General features: G+C 40.5%; 1 protein-coding gene across 1 annotated transcript in view; it reads left to right on the top strand.

Annotated features, from left to right (window-relative positions):
• The window catches only part of Acsm1 (acyl-CoA synthetase medium chain family member 1), a 61,871-nt gene that overhangs the window by 26,401 nt on the left and 13,546 nt on the right, over positions 1–21,924 (top strand). The window contains exons 3-6 of the mRNA XM_004665443.2: positions 10,947–11,157; positions 15,266–15,473; positions 16,660–16,800; positions 18,771–18,930. Of these exons, the coding sequence (XP_004665500.2) occupies positions 10,947–11,157; positions 15,266–15,473; positions 16,660–16,800; positions 18,771–18,930 (720 nt within the window). The remainder of the gene's footprint in view (positions 1–10,946; positions 11,158–15,265; positions 15,474–16,659; positions 16,801–18,770; positions 18,931–21,924) is intronic.

The following is a 21,924-nucleotide window of genomic DNA, read 5'->3' as shown; positions in this document are numbered from 1 at the left end:
TTTCTAAGGCAGAACACAACTATCCTCTCAAACAAACTGCTTTTGGCTCTGTCCACACAAAGATCTTTCTTCCTCTCATAAACCAAGCCTGCACAGTTTTCTACACTTAATGTCTTTCAAACTCTGACCAGAATGGCTCATCAAACTCTGCTTACAGCACTGCAAGGCATCAAGTAATACAAGGTTTCACATTCTTCCATATTCTTCCCATAAATCAGTTCCAAAAGACCAAAAGTCACATGGTCAGGTTTTAGCAGCAATTACCTCACTCCTCTGTTACCAATTTCTGTTATAGTTCCCTTCTCTTTGCTGGCACAAAACCTAAGCAAAAATAATTTATGGGAGAAAGGGATTTATTTTGGCCTATAGTCTCAAGAGGAAGCTTCATGACTTCAGGGAAAAGCACAGCATGATCATAGACTGAACATCACAATCTGCCACACCAAGTAGAAAACAGCAGTAGGAGGTGTTGTGACCAGTTTTATGTTGTTGAGATGAACCTCCAGACCAGCCAGAGTTATGGGAGGAAGGGAGTTTATTTGAAGCTTATAGATCTAGAAAAAGTTTTATAAGGACAGTAGAAGCTGACCCCCCTTTTAAAGGTCCGCAGAGAAAAGAAATCACCACAGGCACAAGCAAGCACACTCTAGGAACCCAAGGCAGAGCTCAAGCACTCTGCATATCTTTGGCTGGAATTTAGTTCTTCCTCCAACATACCATAGGGCTGCACCCTAGGATCCACCCACAGTGATATAAAGTCACAAGTTTGAATGAAACTCCTGAATCTATTGGGGAATATTCATTCAAATTACCACATTTTATCCCTGGCCTCCAATAGATTTATAACCATCTCATACCATATATTGTATTTAGTTCACTTTAAAGGTCCCACAGTCTTTACTAATTTAAAATTGTTTCAAAGTGCCAAGTATCATTGAGATTTAAGACTGTCTCTTAGCTTGGCATGGTGGTGCATACCTTTAATCCCAGCATTTGGGAGGCAGAGTTAGGAGGATCACCATGAGTTCCAGGCCACCCGGAGACAACATAGTGAATTCCAAGTCAGTCTGAGCTACACTGAAACCCGACCTCAGAAAAACAAAACAGAAAGTAAAAGACTGTCTCTTAACTGTGAGTCCTGTAAATCAAAACAAGTTACATATTTTTAACATATAATAGCATGAACTAAACATTTTTTTTAATTTATTTATTTGAGAGCGACAGACACAGAGAGAAAGACAGATAGAGGGAGAGAGAGAGAATGAGCGTGCCAGGGCTTCCAGCCTCTGCAAACGAACTCCAGACGTGTGCGCCCCCTTGTGCATCTGGCTAACGTGGGACCTGGGGAACCGAGCCTCGAACCGGGGTCCTTAGGCTTCACAGGCAAGCGCTTAACCGCTAAGCCATCTCTCCAGCCCTGAACTAAACATTTTTAACTGTAATAATATATAACAAGGAAAGGCTGAACCAATTGAAACTCAATAACCATTAAGCAAACACAAAACATCTATAGTTTAAGTTCAATATAACCAGTGACTGACAGTCTCTGATTTTTTTTTTGTAAGGTCTCACTCTAGTGACCTGGAATTCACTATGTAGTCTCAGGGTGGCCTTGAACTCACAATAATCCTCCTACCTCTGCCTCCAAGGTGCTGGAATTAAAGGCATGCACCACATACTTGGCTTTGAATTTTTTTTTTTTTATTTTGTCCCTCCAGTTGGGCTGTATAACCAGGGAAAATTTTAATCGCAAGTCAACAGTGCCCTATGGTAGTCCTTGTATAGTCTTGGTAATATTGTTGGATCTCTATGTAAACTACAGTTCATCTTTCAATGCCTTTGTCAGCCTCTTTTATCAGGGTCATCACTCCCTATCTCATGGCATTTCTCAGCAGTGGCTCTTGGAACAATGTGTACTTTACGATCCACTTTATGCATTTTTTATGTTTTTTAAACCAATAACAGGTGTGTAGGATACAGCCATATTTCTAATTAAGGGATGAAATAAATCAGTGACTTTGAAGAGTAGGTTGTTTCCTTACAAAGAATATTTGCATTTTTAACCATTTAGACTTTTCTCAGACATCATTTTTATTGCTTTAATGTAAAGTAGTAGGGCCACTTTTTAAAATGTTAATTTGACAATAGCAGCTTCAGCAACCAGTCTCAGTGTCCATAATTTTAAACTTATTTGTTTTTTTTAAACTTTAAATCTTATTTTCTTTTTTTTAGTTCTATATCCTTAGCCAAACATATCAGTTCTTTACAAATTTAACCTTGATCAAACTTTCTGAGCATGGGCAGCAGAACACAGCCAGCCCTTATGTCAGCAGCCCAGTTCCAACAAAGTTTTTGTAATCTTTATTTTTCCTTAGAAAGTTTATAAGCAAAGCTTCTAAATTCAAACTTTTTGTAGTTATCATTTTTAAACTTTCATAAAAATAGTTCATAAAACTTGGCTTAGTGCTCTGGAAGGCATCTTCAGTTGCAAGGACCACGTCCAGATCCATTCCTCCAAAACAAAAGTTCCAAAAAAACAGCTGAGCATGGTGGCACATGCCTTTAATCCCAGCACTGAGGAGGGAAAGGTAGGAGATCACCATGAGTTTGAGGCAAGACTGACACTACATAGTGAATTCCAGGTCAGCCTGGGCTAGAGTGAAACCCTACCTCAAAAAAAAAAAAAAAAAAGTTCCAAAATGACCAGAATCTACATGGTCAGATATATCATGCAGTAATATCCCACATCTGGTACCAAGTCTGTTGCAGTCAGTTTCACATTGAGATGAACCTCCAGACCAGACACAGTTATGAGAGGAAGGAAATTTAATTGAAGCTTATATTACCAAAGGAAATTTTATAATGGTGGAAGAAGCTAGCCCACTTTTACAGGTCCACACAGAGAGAAAAGCCACTACAATCAGCACAAGCAAGCACACTCTAGGAACCCCAGGCAGAGTTCAAGCACTCTGCATATCTTTGGCTGGAATTTAGCTCCTCCCCAAACATACCTTAGGGCTAGATAGCAGGATCCACCCACAGTGACATCAAGTTACAAGCTTGAAAAAAATCTCCTGAATCTATTGGGGGACATCCATTCAAGCTACAACAGAGAGTGAGCCAAACTCTAACAAGGGGGAACTGGCTGTAATACCCATAAATCCACCCTTAGCAACACACTTCCTCCAGCAAAGCTTCCCCTCCCCATTTGCCATCAGCTGGAAACCAAACATTCAAAGCCCATGAATTTATGGGGGACATATAATTCAAACCACCAGAAGAGGCTTTGTTTTTCTCTTTACACTTTAAGTGTAGTAATTTTTTTGTTTACTTTTATTTATTTATTTGAGAGTGACAGACAGAGAAAGAGGCAGATAGAGAGAGAGAGAGAATGGGGGTGCCAGGGCCTCCAACCACTGCAAGTGAAGTCCAGACACATGCACCCCCTTGTGCATCTGGCTAACGTGGGTCCTGGGGAGTTAAGCCTCGAACTGGGGTCCTTAGGCTTCACAGGCAAGTGCTTAACCACTAAGCCATCTCTCCAGCCCTCTCTTTGCACTTTAAATACATAATTCCATTACCTTATACCTTGTAAGGTTTCTAAGAAATTCACTGATAATCTCTTTGAGGGTACCTTGTCACAATAAGTCACTTTTCTTTTGCTACTTTTGAGATTATCTCTGCATTTGTTTTTCACATTTAAATTATAATAGATCAGGTATGGCTCTCTTACAATGGGTTTGTTTATTCTAGAGTTGTTGAGCCTTTTGTATTTGTATGTGCAGGTGTTTACTCAAATTTGGCAAGTTTAGGATAATTATTTCTTCAGATAAGCTCAATGTCTCTTTTTCTTATCCTTCTGGAACCTCCAAAATGTATCTATTTCTCTGTTTTATAGTATTCTATAAGTTCCTTTAACTGTCCATCTTCCTTCAGTATTTTTTTCTTGTGCTCCTCAGATTCAATAGTTTTAAATGACATGTCTTCATCTTTATTCATTCTTTTTTTTCTGCCTCTGAACATTCAAAAGAAACTCTCTAATACATTCTTAATTAAATTACTGTATTTTGGCTCTAGAAGTTACCTTAAATTCTTTTTCTTTTCCCTATACTGTGAACTTTATAGTGTGAGCATATTGCACATTGGTCATATTCTCATTGGGTTATTCTCTTATATTCCCTATCCCCTATCCCCATTGTACTGAGTGGCCTGCTCAGTGGGGAGATTGGTATTCACTGAGAGTGTCTGTGGTGGGGCAATATTTGGGAATATGCCTTCCCACCCTGTGGCTCTTACAATCTTTTTACTCCCTCTTCCACAATGGTCTCTGAGCCTTAGCAGATGTGTTATAAGTCTCCTTTAGTGTTAAGCTTTCTACAGCCTCTGAATTTCTACTTTGATAAATTATGATTCTTCTGTGTCTACCATAATCTCCCTAGACTACGTTGTCAGGTTAGCAGTGAGAGAAGCACTCATGTTTAAATTATCACTTCCTCTGTAATGTCTCCTGGACCCTTGTAGATGTGATAGATTTCATTCATTTCATGGTAGGCAATTGGCTATCTTTTCTCATCATTTTAATGGATATTGGTTCTCCCTAGTATTTGCTGCCGTCTGTAAAAATCAGATCTTCCAACCAAAAGTAAATCAGCATGGATTGAAGGGGATAAGCATAGTACGTTCAAAGACTTTTTGATGGGCATACCCCTTCTTTTTAGCTAAGAAAGAGTAAGAGCTTCATTGGAGAGTTTACACCCTTCCTATCAATAGAATCCATTTGGTTCTTAGTACCGTACCAGGTATGAATTACCTCCCACTGAATGAGACTCATATCCAATCAGAGAACAGTTGATTACTCCTATAGCCTGTGTACTACTATTGCACTGATATGTATCTTGCTGCCAATTGATTTTGTAGCTTGCAGGATCCCCTGTTTGTCCACACTGTTAGTGACCATTGTCCTCCATCATCTTGCATAGCAATTTCCAGCACTATAAGGGCTAGCATCCAGGAAGTTGGCTTCCTTCTTAGTTCCAACATGACCTGTCTTTATCCTGTGTTCACAGCCTGTGATGTCTTCATAAAATAGGGTCTTACTAATTAGCTTTGGTGTGCAACCAAGTGTGTTGGCAATAGCCTGCATGGTTTGGGGGACCTCATGGGCATCCCTGACCAACATCTGTCTGTGGGCAATAACTCCACTCTGTCACTGGGATTTACTATGCAGAATGGATGATTTTAGGGTTAAGCTTTCTCCACCTCCTACAGAGCACTTCAGCCTGGACAATTCCCCCTTTAATAAGAGTTATATCTTTTTCTGAAGTAGGGTCTCACTGCAACCAGGCTGACCTGGAACTCATACAGTAGCTCCAGGCTGGCCTCAGACTCACTGTGATACTCCTAACTCTGCTGCCCAAGTACTTGGATTAAAGGCATATGCCACCATAACTGGAAAATTATATATTATAATTAGACTTGAGGAAGGGTTCTTTAGTACTGATTAATCCTATCATTAGTTTTGTGTGAGCCCACCCACCTCCCTTGTCTCCATCTCCTCCAAACCCTTCAGTTCCCTCTATTCTGTTCCTCCATTGAATGTCAAGCATTTCCTCCTTTCGTTTATCCAGATTTCAACATCCTCCTAGCCACATTCTAGTTCCATGACAGTACCACTGACACTTACTGCAGGTTTCCAACAAATCAATCCATTCCATGTTAGGAACAGCATGTAAGAGAGAATACACCATGTTTGTCTTTTTGAGACTGTATGACCTCACATAGAATGATTTTTACCAAATACATCCATCATTCTACAAATTTTATTTTTCCTTACCACTGAGTAGAATTTTCTTGTGTATATGTTCCATGTCTTCACTATCCATTCCTCAGTTGATGAATATCTGGCCTGTTTGGTGGAAGGTATGAGTCAAGGAATTCATCCATTTCTTCCAGATTTTCCAACATTTTGTAATATAGATTTTGGAAATATATCCTGATGGTTTTCCCAATTTCATTGGTATCTGTTGTCACATATCTTTTTTCATTTCTAATCTTGTTGATTTGACTCTTTCTTTTCTTTTTATCAATTTGCCAGGGATTTCACTAATATTGTTTAGTTTTAAAACAATCAACTCTTCATTTCATCAATTTTTTAAGTTGTATTCTTCATTCCTACTTCATTGGTTTCTTTCCTGATCTTCATTAATTCTTTTATCTGGTATTTTTAGGTTTGGGATTGTTCTTGTTTTTCCAAAGCCTACAGATTATTTATTTATTTGACATTTATCTGTTTTTGTAATATCTGCACTTAGTGCTATAATCCTCCTGATTATAACTGTCTTTATAGTGTTCAGTAACTTTTGGCATGTTGTGTTTTCATGTTCACTCATTTCTAGAATTTAATTTTTTTTCAACAACCTATTCATTGCTTACTAGTGAGTTATTCAGTCTCCAGGAATCCAGCCTGATAACCTGTGTCTTTTGATTGGGGAGTTAAATCTATTAATGTTCAGAGGAATATATGAGAAGTGTAAGTTAATCCCTACCAACAAATTGAAGACTGTGGAGTTTGGTGTTTTCTTGATCTTCATATGCTTTCATGTCTGTCCTAGTTTTGCTTATTGCCTTTTTCCTCCTTTAGCCCCTCAAGTGTGTTTGTTCCTGTCTTCATTGTGGAGTATTCTATTCAGTCTACTATGTAGGGCTGTCAGTGCTTATATATTCATAAAGTTGACTTTTATCATGGAAAACTTTTCTTTCACCTTCCCATATGAGAGATATTTTTATTAGGTTTAGCAGTTTGGGTTGGCAACAAGAGTCTTTTAAATTTTGAAATACTCCATTACAAGCCCTTTTATCCTTTAGAGTTGCCATGGACAAATCAGAGGTTATTCTAATGGGTTTACCTTTGTAAGTGATGAACTGTTTTTCTCTTATAACTTTTAGGCTCTCTTTTTCTTTTCTGTGTTTTAACTATGATATGACATGGAGAATTTCTTCTGTGATTCTGTCAATTTGGTGTTTCTATACATCTTCTGTACTACAACGGACCTCTCTTTTTTACTGAAAATATTATATATGCCCTTATCTTGTAGTTCTTCCCATTCTAATATGCCCATGGTCCAAATGTTGGTCTTTTTAAGGTCTCTTACATTTCCCTCATGCTCTGTTGCCCTTTTTTTGAACTTGAAATTGATTTTGTATTCCCAGACTATTTTCTGATTCTTCCTTCATGTGAATGATTTGGTTGGTGAGACTTTCTTTGGAGGCTTTTCTGTGAGCCATTTCATTTTTGTTGTCCACTATGCTTTACTTCACAGTACCCATTTCTTTATTGAATTCCATTTTCATTTCTTGGTTTGGCTTTCCTATTATCACTTGAAATTCATTCCCTCATTTAATCATGTCTTTATTGAGTTTTTCCATTGACTTTATTTTTCATTGATTTTCACCCATTTCATTCAGCTGTCTATGGAGTTCCTTTTCATTCTCTTTAATGTTTTAAAACAATTTATTTATTCATTCACTTATTTATTTATGAGAGAGAGAGAGAACATGCCAAGACTTCCTACTGCTGCAAACTCCAGATGCTTGTGTTACTTTTTACACCTGACTTTATGTGAGTTCTGGAGAATTAAACCTGAGTCATTAGGCTCTTCAAACAAACAGCATTAGACCTTGAGCCATATCTCAAGCCTTGTCATTGTTTTTCACTTTACTCAGCCATCTATTGAGTTCTCTCTGTTGATTCTCTCCCATTTCATTTAGCCATCTGTGGAGTTCTTTTTTGTTGATTTTCTTCCATTTCATTCATCCATCCCTTTTATTTATTATTTATTTACAGAGAGAGAGAAAGAGAAAGGGGGGGTGGATAATGAGTAACCAAGGCCTCCAGCCACTGCAAATGAACTACAGGTGAATGTACCACTTTGTGCATCTGGCTTTACATGGATACTGGGTAATCAAACCCAGGTCATTAGGGTTTACAGGCAAGTGCCTTAACCATTTAGCCATCTGTCAAGCCTTTATCCATCCTTTGAGAGTTCTTTTCACTCTTTTTGTCAATTCTCTTCCACTTCATCCAGCCATTATTACATGGTCCCATTAAGTTTGTTGAATATTCTCATTGTAATTTCACTTTGGGATTCTATGTCTAAAGTTTTCTCTGAGTATTCATTAGAGATTTACACTATGTGACTAGGCATTTTTGGTGGAGATATCTTGCCCCAGTGTCTTACAGTTTTTGTTTTGTGTTAGGGTTTGCCCATCTCAAGATAGTCTTCTTATCTTGCTAAGAATGCAACAATAGTAGTTCTTATACAGCCTCTATTAAGTGGCCTCATCACACTTGCACCAGGTGGTTGTGTGATGTTAGTATATCTTCAGTATGAGCTAGGTACCCTTTAATATGAGTAGGGTTCTCCTTGTGTGCATCCTCCAGGCAGGTCTGGGATAGATCCTGAGAGGCCTGGAATACTTGGGGCCCAGGCTGTAGAGTGTGATCCTCTGGGGAGTCCTTCTCTAGGAGATGCAGGCTGGCAGACCAGGCCAGCGAGTGAAAGGAAGTACACATAAAGAGTTTAGAGGAAGCTCTCCTGGGCCCTGGATTGTGTTTTGAGTAAGACCAGCTCTGGGGTGCCTACAGAAGGTAACTGCAGAGGCTGATGGGATAGAGGTCAGAGTTGGGATGGAAATCTGATGGAGGTATGTGGAAGAACTTGGTACTTTGAGACTGAAGAAGCCACACAAGTCACTAAGTCAAATTTTATGGGCTATTCTGTGAGAGTTTGAACACACTAAATGAGGAGGGAATTTTGTTTGGAAGCTTTGCTTGTGAACTTTCAGAGTAGAAAGGTAGACTGCAGAGAAGTTTGTTGAAACCGGATTACAGGCATAAAGGCTTGTTGTGTTCTGCTGCCCATGCTCTAAGAGTTTGATCAAAGTTGAATTTTACAATAATGGCTTTCTGTGCCTGGCAGAAGGTATCAGACTGAAAGATTATGATTTAAAATTGGAAAAACTAAGGCAAGTTTAAAGTTATAGGCACAGAGACTGGTTTTTGGTTGCCAGAGTTGCTATGGTTAAACAGGTCATTACCACTAAGGGTGGGCCAACTTCTTTTCACTGAAACACTGGAAAAGATGCTTAGGGTGAAATAAGTATGCCCAGGAAAGGCTGAATGGCAGAAATGAAATTCAAATTCATTGCAAAGGAGGTGACTGACAGAAAGAATTCTGAATGCTCAAAGACAAGATTTATTTTCTCCCTGGATTAACACAATGAGTGTGCTGCTGCACACCTAATATTGGTTTCCAAAACATTAAAAATGCATGGAAGTTAGCCATGAATTTCACATAGTTCCAGGAGCTGATGCTGAGATGGGGAATGGGAAACAGGGTTAAAATAAACCCTGTGTTAATGGCCCAAAACGGCCATTGGGAGATGGACTATGGTCTGCAGTAGAGACCCAAAGATGTTTTGGATCTACCAGGATTGTGCAATGGCTACCATGGAGAGCTGTTGGCTCAAGATGAAAGTATTCCCCTGGATACGCATCCCAGCTGGAGGGATAGAATTAGAAATCCAGAGACTGTCAATACTGATTATGAATGTCAGACTTGAACTACAGATGTTTGATATTTACCTGGTAGTTATTGATTTTGCAGTAGTATAGTCTTTTCTTGTTATGCTTTATAGAAAGGAAATTGTTTGCTTTGTGTCATTATGTGTTCAAAGTATGTAACTTGTTTTTATTTTACAGGACACACAGTTATGAGACAATTTTAAATCTCAGCTAAGACTTGTGGTTTTGGAACAGTCTTAAAGTTGATAAAGGTTATGGAAACCTTTGGATTTGGACTGAATATAATTTACAGTGAGAGATTGTCTATGGGGACCAGAGGTGGAATGTGGTAGTGTGAATGTGACAGTGTAAATATACGGCCCCATATACTCAGGTGTTTTATTAAAATTAAATGTGTTGACTGGGTTTCCAGCCATCTGGCTGCAGAAGATACCTCTGAGAGCAGATCCTGGTGTCCTGAAGTAGGTTTGGGGATAGATCTGGATTCCAGCCCAAAGGTGTATGGAGAGAGCAGTTTGTGCTCTGATAGTTTTTGCTAGCTTGCTTTTTGGTATTTGTTGACTGTTGGTAGTTTTTCTCTGCTTACAACTGCAGAAGCAAGCAAGCTTCTTCCACCATTTATACAGCTTCCCCTGTATTTGTAAGCTGAAATAAATCCCGTCCTCCCATAAACTATGTCTGGTTGCATATTTATCCCCATAATGTAGAGCAGACTACAACAGGATGGATGTTTTCATAAAGCCCCACTCCTCTCTGAAGGCCTATACACAGTTAAAGGTTGATGGGAAAGAGAAAGACATTTTCTTCATTGATAGAGCCACTGGTAAAGTGTTCATGCTCCTGGAAACAACCCTTCACCAATGCTCCTATAAGAAACCCAAGTAAAACCCATTGGTTCATCAAAAAGGACATGAAAATAGAAGAGGGGCTGGCTGAGAAGGAGAGGATCTGTGAGAGTGGGAGGGGAACAAAAAAGGGTAACAGAGAGTGGCTAATATGATCTAAATACATTGGTTACACATATGAAAATGTCATCATGAAATTAATGTATAGTAATAAAAATCACAAATAGCCAAATATTTAAGAACTACTTCAACTTTTTATTTTATTATGACAATTTTAAAAATATTTTTAAATTTTTATTCATTTGAGAGACAGACAGAGAATGGGCATGCCAGGGCCTCTAGCCACTGCAAGCAAACTCCAAATGCATTTACACCTTGTGCATCTGGATTACGTGGGTCCTGGGTAACTGAACCTGGGAATCTCACTGTGCTATGTTTACATTGGAATGTGACTGTGGAAATAGATCATCCTTTTCCTTGGAAGGATGAAGTAACACTTGGTATATGATCTTAACTAGGAAGGAAAGAGAGGTCCAAATCCAGCCCTGTGGTGGATGAATAGCCAAGGAGATGAAGTGAAGTGGAGCTTCAGTGAGTTGAAGGACTTAACCTGCCGTACAGCCAACATCTTCACACAGACCTGTGGCCTGAGACAGGGAGATCATCTAGCCTTGATTCTGCCTCGAGTGCCTGAGTGGTGGCTGGTGGCTGTGGGTTCCATCCGAACAGGTCAGTGACTCACAGAGTACCCACTTGACCACAGTGCTGTGGTGTTAGGTGCTGTATACCCAGCCTGAAACAGACACTGCTCAGATGCTCCAGCCACTGCTCCTACGTTGGGATCTTAGAGCAAGCCTCCCTCCCTTTGAGGATGGACAGTTCGGCTGGAGTGAAAACACTTCCTCTTCCCCCAATCCTCTTTCTCAAGTCCTTGTCCTTCACTCCCTCACTCATAATCCTGCACATTCTTCCTTTCTCCTTCACTCTAACATTCATTCATATTATCTAAAGCATTATAGTCTCTCTTCTTTCTCCCTCTCTTCTCTCTCTTTCTCATATTTAAGAGTCGGTTATGGGCATTGTGACACCTGCAAGTACAGATAAACACCTGTAAGCACAGGAACATATAAAGCTGCTAAAATCCAAGATATTCCCTTCATATAACCATAGTGGATTTCTCACAAAAGAAGGCTGGCACTGATGCATTATATTTACCTGATACACATTAATAATAAACATTCTTCCACTATCCCAATAATATCTTTATAGCTTGTCTTTCTTTAAATCTAATCAAGAACGATGCATTGGGGCTGCAGGGATGGCTTAGCAGTTAAGACATTTGCCTGCAAAGCCAAAGGACCCCAGTTCAATGACCCTGGACCCACGTAAGCCAGATGCACAAGGGGGCCCACACGTCTGGAGTTTGTTTGCAGTGGCTGGAGGCCCTGGCGTGCCCATTCTTTCTTTCCCTCTCTCTCTCTCCCTCTCTCTCTCCTCTCCCTCTTTCTCTGTTAAATAAATAAATAAAATATTTTTTAAAAGAACCATGTATTATATTTAGTGATAGATCTCCTTGGTCTCTTTCTATCTACAATGTTTCCCCACACTTTCCTACACACACATGACAGTGAAATTTTAAGAGTCCACACCAGTTGTCTCACAGAATGTGCCTCAGATTTTGCATTTATGACCCTTTCTTTTATGATTCTATTTTTGTTAAACTTTTTAGACAGGAATACTACAAAAGTTTTCCTCATTACACCACATCAGGATGTATGAAGTGGGCTTATCTTATCTTCAATAATAAATACTTCTTCATTTGAGCCAGGTGGTATTCATCATAGTTCTCCTTATAAGTAACTTTTATGAGATTATGAATGTCTCTTTCCCCACGATAGTCTTTCACATTGTGGCTTGGGTCTCTACTGGTAATTATTGGCTGAGTTGAAAATGACTATGGTGTTTTTACATATGGATCTTCTACTTATATCATGACATGTATATTTTATTAGCTTAAATTATTTTTCTTCAATTTGTATATTTCTGTAGAGAGGATGCACATGTGTGAATGTCAGGACAATATCATATCATGGTCCTCACTTTCACCCTTTTTGTTTAAGGTTAGACTCTTGTTCACTACTGCATTCACTAGGCTAGTTGGCCCACAAGTTACCTGACCCTGCCTCTCATCTTGTTATAGGTATGCTGAGATTACAGACACTTGCTACAGTATCTGACGTTTTGTTTTGTTTTGTTTTGTTTTGTTTTGTTTTGTTTTGTTTTGTTTTGTTTTGTTTTGTTTTGTTTTGTTTTTCCAGGTAGGGTCTCACTGTAGCCCAGGTTGACCTGGAATTCACTATGGAGTCTCAGTGTGGCCTCAAACTCATGGCAATCCTCCTACCTCTGCCTCCCAAGTGCTGGGATTAAAGGCGTGTGCCACCAAACCCGGCTAATATCTGACTTTTATGCACATTCTGAGGTTCTGAACACAAGTACTTATGCTTGCACAGCAAACACTTGTCCACTGATACATCTCCCCAACTCTAGTTCAAATTCTTCTGGTCAGATTTGCTAAGGGTTTATCAATCTTATTTATCCTTTCAAATAAATATTTGTTTCATTGATTCTTTAGATTTTTTTTTGCTTCTATTTCATTAATTTCTGCCCTAATCTTTATTATTTCTTCCCATGTATTGATTTTTGGTTTGCACTGTCAAATTCTTATATAGATATTTCCCTCATTTTAATTATCTATCCATATTTTATGTCTATAATTTAGAAACATTATGAACTTTTATTAGTCAGACTCTCATTGCTATGGAATAAAAGCTGAGAAAATATCAATTGGCTTAAAGGCAGAAAGAAGGACTGGAGAGATGGATGAATGGGTAAGAGCTTATATCATAAACTAAGGACCTAAGTTTGATCCCTAGCAGCCTTGTAAAAAGCTGAACATGACCATGCATGTCTGTAACCTCAGCACGGAGTGGAGGCAATGGAAACAAGAAGATTGCTGGGGCTCATTGGTCAGTTAGTTCACGACTCAGATTCAGTGAGAGACCCTGTCTCAAGGAATAAGGTATAATAGTAATAAAGGAGAATGCCCAACATCCTCCTTTGGCCTTCACAAGCATGTACATGGGGCATGCATATCTACACACATACAGACATGTTCATACACAACAGGTACACACACATCTAACATATACTTTACACATATACTCAGGAAATGGCATAAAAACTTCCTTTGGCCCATGGATTTACCACATTTTTAGTGGGCTTCATTGCTTTAGGCCTGAGGTAGGACAGAATATCATGGTAGTGGGAACATGTACTAGAACATAGCATCTCACCTCATGGCATCCAGGAAGAAGAAAATGAGAGACAGCAAGAGTTCAAGGACAAGATACCTTCAAAGACAAACTCTTAATGGCCTACTCTCTCCAGCCAGGACTCACCTCCACTCATCTCCCTTTACTCCATTTAATTGTGAATCCATCAGTGGATTAATTGATTGGTTAGGCCCTAACCCTTGTGATCCATACACGTCTCAATGACTAGATCCACTGACTAAGGACCAAACCTTCAAGACATGAGCCTTTTGTTGAACATTTCTTATGAAAATAGTAACAGGACTTACGGCTTCTCTCTTTCAATGACTTTTCCCATTATTCCATACATATTCATGAAACATGCTTTTGTTCATATATATCCTTTCTCATTTTCTAACAAACAAAATACTTTTTAATTCAACATTCAACAGAGTCATGTGTAATCAAGAATTAAGCCGGGCGTGGTGGCACACGCCTTTAATCCCAGCACTCGGGAGGCAGAGGTAGGAGGATCGCCATGAGTTCGAGGCCACCCTGAGACTACAGAGTTAATTACAGGTCAGCCTGGACCAGAGACCCTACCTTGAAAAACAAAAAAACAAACAAACAAAAAAGAATTAATAGGAAAAGCAGGAAAAATACAGAAAATAAAATCAATGGCATCTATAGAACTAAGTGGTGACCCATGGGAAGTCTAAGAGTTGAGTTGAGCCCTGTAGGATACACAGAATTAAAGAGGATTAGAAGAAAAGGTAATGCATTCAAGCACAGGCACAGTACATGCAAAGGCTGAGAGTTAGGACTAGCCTATGTGAAGAATGGCCATTTTGAAACAGAAATGAATTGTGTGAGAGAATGATGAAACAAGGGGGAACCTCCAGTGTCAGAACATGGAGTAGGTTGTTTTCCAGAAGAGAGAGAGGGTGTAGAGGAAAAACAATTTGAGTTTTATGAACCTGAGTTGGAAGGAAGATTCATAGCAGAGCACCAGGTGTGTAAATTCAGTAGTTACAACGAAAGGCTTAAGCCTTTTGGTGATTGGTACTGCTGTTAGAGATGAGAAGGTATGAATGTTCAGATGACAATGTGATCAAACTTACGAGTAAAATGAACAAAGAAGATTTAAGATTATTTCAAGGTACCTAGGGCAGAGTAAGGGTCCAGAGATGTAACTAATCCTAACATGAGAGACACTTTCCTCATAGCACTTTTCCCAGATCTGGTGACAATGTTAACAAACCTAGGTCCAGCTACACTCTGATTAGATCCAGCTAGAGCAAAACAGGTTAAGGAAGAGCATTTAGATATTAATGTTCATAGGGATCACTTGGAGGTCTGATGCAGTAGGTTTGGCACAGGGTGTGTAGTTCTGTATCCTCTATGATATGGAGGCTGCTTGTTGGTGAACAGCATTTTGTATAGCAAGAGGTTATGGGATTCTCATCAGATTAGCCAGGCCTAAAACCCACAGTTATTAAAACAAGATATTCCTTTCTCATTCCCAGGGATCATCATGATGCCTGGGACAACCCAGTTGAAAGCTAAAGACATTCTATACCGACTACAACTTTCTCAAGCCAAGGCCATCGTGACTGTAGACAGCCTTGCCCCAGAGGTGGAATCTGTGGCTTCAGAGTGCCCTGCTCTGAAAACCAAGCTCCTGGTGTCAGATCATAGCCGTGAAGGGTGGCTGAACTTCCGGTCACTGATTAAGTGAGTTTCTATATATAGAGTGGAGAAGAAGACCATCCACTGTCAGTGCTGGAGGCAAGCAGCCAATATAGAAAGCCTATCCAGTCTTATCATTAAATTGTCCTCAGCCCCAAGACTGAGCAAAAGAAAGATGTAATCAGGGACTTCAAAACAAATTGAATTTCAAGTTCAAGTTGAATGGCATCTCTAAGAGCAAAGACCTCTCAAGGACTATGTGCCTTCCAGGCAAAGTCAGAGCAGAACTTGAGAACAACTCTCCTCACCACTCTCCACATAAACAACATTGCCACTGCCCACACCAAACCCTAATTCTGTGAGCATTCATGCTAGGTATGTGTCCTTAGAGTAACCCCTGAGTTCCAAAATCCATTTAGCTCCCAAAGATCAACATTTCAGCAAAGCAACATCTGAAACAGAGAATTAAATAAACATTTAAAATCAAGAAAATGCTTAAAAAAATCACTCAAGTTGCACAAAATCAGTGTGGCACCAAGCCTTTCTTAGCAAGACCCACAGAGCTAGTGCTTCTTCCAGCCTGGAGACTATTTTCCATTTTGTTTAAATACCTTGAAAGCTGGCACTTACAGAGAAGGCCCAGGCACCTCTTGGTTGGAAAGAGGCTCCAGACAGTCAAAGCAGACTGAGAGAACACAGCCCTCCCTTGTTTATCATGCTATAGGGACTAAATGCATGTCTTCTACCAAATTACTCAGAACACTGCCTAGAACATACCAATATCATGTGTTTTGCCATTTCTCTTTAATAAATATTTTATTTATTTATGAGAGAGAGGGAGACACACACAAACACACACACACAGAATGTATGTGCCAGGACCTCTAGCCATTGCAAATGAACTCCAGATACATGCTCCACCTTGTGCATCTGGCATACATGGGCACTGGGGAATTGAATCTTAGTCCTAGGTGCCTTAGCCTCTAAGCCACCTCTCCAACCCAGCTTTGTCATTTCTTAATCCACTACTTTTACCCATGTATAAACATGCCAGTCTACTTGTCCAAATCACTCCATAGATAGTCTAATGCCCTACAGGGGAAAACCATTTTCCCCTCAGCCTTGCCGATCTCTAAGTTACAAATGCATGCTAAACATTGCTTTATTTGCTTCCTCTAAAGATGGACAACCAAGATCAATTTTTCTCCTTTTGTCTTGAATCTCTTTGCAGATCAGCATCCCCAGACCACACCTGCATTAAGTCAAAGATGGAGGATCCCATGATGATATTCTTCACCAGTGGAACCACAGGTTTCCCAAAGATGGTGAAGCACAACCAAGGACTTGCCTTCCGGTCCTACATCCCTGCAAGGTAAGACAAGTGCACTGAAGCAAAGGCTGGGCCCCAGATCTCAGGTGAGGTGTGTGCAGATGTGTGTGTTCGAAGTGGGAGTGGAGCACTGAACCGATGTGCCACCATCTTGTTCGCTACCTCTGTTCTCTTCCTTGATCTCTGAGGGTCTAACAGGTGAAGGCCTGGGATCCTGAATGTTTGCTGAAAAAGAAACCCTACAGTAATAAATAAGGTTCCTTTGGGGCCTAGATAAGCACTTTTACAGAAGGACATTCTACAAGCCACACAAATGACAAGGCCCTGTGCTGCTAACAATGGATGTTCTCAGTGTGGCCTTGCTGGGAGGGCCTTCCACTCTTCCAGTCTCCTCTCTACTAGTTATATTAAGGAGAGTGTATACTCTGCTTTCTAACTTATTAATTTGGACAGGTACAGAGAGTTTTTTGTAAGCAGGGCATAAGAGTGCAATGGTAGTTGAGGAACAGCACCTTGGGAGTAAAAAAAGCAAGACATTGAAATAATACATGCAAAAGCACAATGATGCAACAAGTGCTGTATATGTAACCATGGGGACTGAAGTGATATTCATGGGTAGTAGGGTCTGAAGCTTGAAAGAGGGTATCCCTACCTAGTAATTTCCTATGGGTGTTCCAAGAGAGATGAGACAAAGGCTGAGGCTGCATAGATGGCTTAGTAAAGCTTGTTTCTGCCAAAAGAAAAGCTCCTCCAAGCCACAGACTACTAAGGGGAGCATTATGCTTCCTCAAGGGCCTGGGCTCATAGCATCTCCTCGAAAGCAATAGAAGGAGGCAATGAAGTGAGAAACCTTCTCCACTCCACTTTCTGATTATTACCCTTTAGCTATTTGTTTCCATTCTGTTGCCAAGATAGAGTATTAAGTGTGTCTCTTCTTTCATCCCCCCCCCACCAGTGCAGATGATAGAAGACTTTGCAAAGCCCCTTAAAGCCAGGGTGCATAACAGTATTTATTAACGGTGCAGGGTTTGGTTAGATTAGGTTTTCAGCTCTCCATATCTCAGCTGTTTCTGCTATGTAGCCTCTCTCAGAAAGGCTCATCCCTGAGGCTTGGGGAGATGGCTCAGCAGGTAAGAGTGCTTGTTGTACAAGCATTAGAATGAGTTCAGATCCCCAGCACCCACATGAAAAAACTGGGTATGACTATGCATGCCTTTAACCATATGCCTATAACTCTAGCATTGACGAGAGAAGAAAAAGAAGGATCACTAGGGCTTGCTGGATAGCCAGCCTAGCCAAAAAAAAAAAAAAAAGAGGGGGAAGCTCCAGGTTCAGTGAGACCCTGTCACAAATAAAATATGTCAAAGAGGGCTGGAGAGATTGCTTAGTGGTTAAGTGCTTGCCTGTGAAGCCTAAGGACCCTGGTTTGAGGCTCGATTCCTCAGGACCCACATTAGCCAGGTGCACAAGGGGGTGCACGCATCTGGAGTTCATTTGCAGTGGCTGCAAGCCCTGCTGTGCCCATTCTCTCTTTCTCTGCTCTTTCTCTCCCTGTGTGTGGCTCTCAAATAAATAAATAATTTTTTTAAATGTCAAAGAGCAATAGAGGAGGATATTGAGTGTCCTTTGACCTTCATGCCTGTGTGCATGGGGCACATGCATGTACACACAGGTGCACACACACACAACCACTCAAAATCTCTGCCAGAACCACCAGGGACTCTGTCAGTCACTGACTCAGATCCAGCAAGATAGTAGCAAACCATGCCCAACGTTCCTGGCAAAGGCCTGTACAGATGATTAACTCTGAATTAGTTTCAGTTACATATGTATGGTCAGGAAATATGATGTAGCAGTGCACCTTTGGGACCTGAGGATGATGCTCCACAGCCCCACTGAGATCTGAGGAACTAAATGGGAGGAGGTGCTTCCCTAGCTGTAAACATGATCCCAAACTCTTGCCCACATGCTGGCATGGTGGCACAGCTGAGACCACTCTATCTTGGAGTTAGCAGGAAAACTATGCAGCTGACGACATCTGATATCATGTGGTGCCTATCAGACCCAGGTTGGATTCTGGCAGCTGTGGGTTGCATGCTTGAACCATGGACAGCTGGAAGTACAGTCTTCATCCACAACCTGTCCCAGTTTGACCCCAAGCTCATTATAGAGGTAAGAAGACCATTTTCTAGTATCAATAAACTCCCATAAGAAGCTCATGTTTCCAGAATCTGGAGCCAGCTGAAAAATACCTGATTAAAGCAAAGAAGTCCCTGTGCATTAAGTAAACCTGGTTCTGAAATTCTCACCATGTGGAATGCTAGGTCAGCCTCACATCATAGTGGAACCAGGAAGAAAATGCCTATTTCTGGGTCATTCCCCAGATTTATGGATTAGATATTGTAGATGTGAATCCCAAAATATACATGTTGAGAAATTAAAGCAGCCACAATATGTCCAAGTTTTCTGGAGCCAGATAGCATGTGTGTGTGTGTGTGTGTGTGTGTGTGTGTGTTACTTGAACATGTGTATGCATGTTCAATGTGTGTTCAGGTACACATGTATGTGCATGCATGTGAAGATCAGAGGTCAATATCTAGTGTGTTCCTCAAATACTCTCCACCATAGTCTTTAATACAAGGCCTCCCACAGAAACTGAAGTTCACCAATTAGGCTAAACTAGCTAGTCAGCAAGTCCCAGGGATCCTCCTATCTCCTCAGCACCAGGATTACAGGCATATACCAGCATACCCAGCGCTTACATGGGTGCTTGGGATCTGAACTCAGGTACTCATGTTTGCACAGCAAGCACTTTTCCCACTGAGCCATCATTCCACTACGATTTTTGTGGAGATTTAGTAAATTTTCAATTTTAAGTCCCTATTATTGAAGGTGGGAGATACGAACTAAAACTAAACTGCTCCTCAAATTTAGAAACCAACTATTCTAGTCCCTCTCTGCTCACACCATTCAGTTCAGCCCTTGTTGGCGGATTTTTTTATAAGAGGACCCTGTTCCTTACCCTGAGCCCTGCTAACAGCTCCACCAACCTTGTTCCTGAGCTCTGCAATGCTTCGAGTCTCTGCCTTTCTGCATCTCTTCCTCCCAAGTGACCTTCTTCACTTCCATTTCTTCCAAAACCTTGATAGTACAAGACCTGAAGACTATACCCATGGTGCAGTACAAAACGCTAGAGTCTAGAGTCCCTTTTCAAGTAGAAACTCCATGTAGAATGTTTGACTTGGAACTTTTCCTGAACTAACAATGTATGCTGAAATCCTCTCTTGTGATGCTGGACAGCTGAAGTGAGCCACAGCCTCTGAGTCACCCCATGACCAAGAGATGTGTGGTAGAACACTGTCCTCTATGCATGATATGGCAATGCCATCTCAAAATCAGAGGAGCTGCGACTACTGCACACTTGAGACCCTCACATGATTGGGTCTGTCAGTGTTCACTGGTAGAAGGAGCTGGTGGTGCATAAGAACTTCACCTGGGATTACTGCCATTCACACCCTCCTGCCTACCCAGCTACCTGTCATTCGGTTCCAGTTGCATTTAATCTCAGGAAGAGATTACACAGGATGTAGGATAACTGAAGGGGACTCCATATATACTAATTTCAAGAGGTCATTGCCCATGCTGCATTGGGGCTTTTCAGCAATGTAGCTGTTTTGGGCTTGCACATACTTCTATAAATAACCCTTCAACTGTATCCCTCTAAGTGCCAGTAACTTGCTGAATGGCAAAGCTAAACTTGGACGTAGTCAGTTCTTTGGTTTGTTATTACTTCCCTATGTTGTGTGAGTAGACATTTGTTTATGTCTCCCTAGGAAAAAGTAACATAAGGAGAGAACCAAAGGTCTAAGATGAACTGTCGGTAAGCTAGGGTGTTTAGGAGTTTAGGTGCATTAATGGAACTCTTACTTTCTGATATTTTCAATGTGTTATAAGCTTAGGATGTAATCTCATCATAAGCCAAGGAACACCTCTATTCCCCTTTCCATTAAGCTAGTTTGAGATGGGTATCTGCTACTGTGATCCATGGACGTGCTCTCTGAAGATAGTGGTTAAAGATCACTACATCAGGGCTTTATTCAGAGTATAGTGCTTAGCAGGTGATCACCATATTAGAAAGGGGATCTGGTTGTTGGTAATCTATATTTATCTTGGTTCTTTCTCACATGTTCCTGGAGTAAGGTTACAGATACATGCATGGCAGTGGGTGGAGAAGGATGTGAAGACATGGAATGGCACCCTGTGGGTTGCTAGCAGGAAGGATGGATAAGGGTCAAATTAACAGGAACGATATTAATGTGAGAAATTGCTGAGGTAGAGGCAGATGCTCAAATCTGATTGGGTCTAAGAGAAAGGCCATAGTGTCCCAGATGTGTCCATTTTGTGCTCAGGCATAAGATAGATGAATATTGACATTTTACAGATAAAGGGAAAGTTAAGCTACCATGTTTAAACTCAGATCAGGTGTACCCCTTAGCCTACCTCCAACTTCGATCTAAATTTATGTTGACTCCTCTCTCAGATGAATGATGGGGAATCGTGAATATTGGAGACCCTAAGTCATCTGGCTCCAACTAACCTCAGTCTACCTGCACATGCCTCTTGCTCTCTTCTCTGTCTAGGAGAAATTATTTGGCTTTATTGAAGTGTTTCTTCAGTTCCTGATAATTTGCTTCCTGTGGGTACTATTACATCATCACCATGCCAATGTCTTTGCCTAGTGACATCATATCCCTATTAAATGCCACCTCCTCCATAAGCTACTTGGAGCACCCAACCAGATTGAATATTTACTCTATGTTCTTATAGAACTTCAGCTCTCTCTTAGGATATCTAACAATTTCTGCCTTAACATTTAATTCCTAGTTTTATTTTTTGTGTATTATATATACATGTTCATATGTGTATGGGTATATTATTCATGTAGAGGTCAACATGGAACATAGAATGTCTTCCTCTGTCACTCTCCACCTTTTAGAAGACAGTTTTTCACTAAACCCAAGACTTAATGATTTGGCTAAACTCCCTAGCCAGCTTGCCAAGGGAATCAGCCTGTTCCCAGCTCCCAAGCACAGGAATTACAGGTACATGACACCATACCCAGCACTGATGTAGATGCTCAGGTCAGAACTCAGGTCCTCACACTTG

This window comes from Jaculus jaculus, chromosome 2, assembly GCF_020740685.1.
Source record: "Jaculus jaculus isolate mJacJac1 chromosome 2, mJacJac1.mat.Y.cur, whole genome shotgun sequence".
Lineage (NCBI taxonomy): Eukaryota > Metazoa > Chordata > Mammalia > Rodentia > Dipodidae > Jaculus > Jaculus jaculus.
This window is presented reverse-complemented; position numbering and strand designations above follow the sequence as displayed.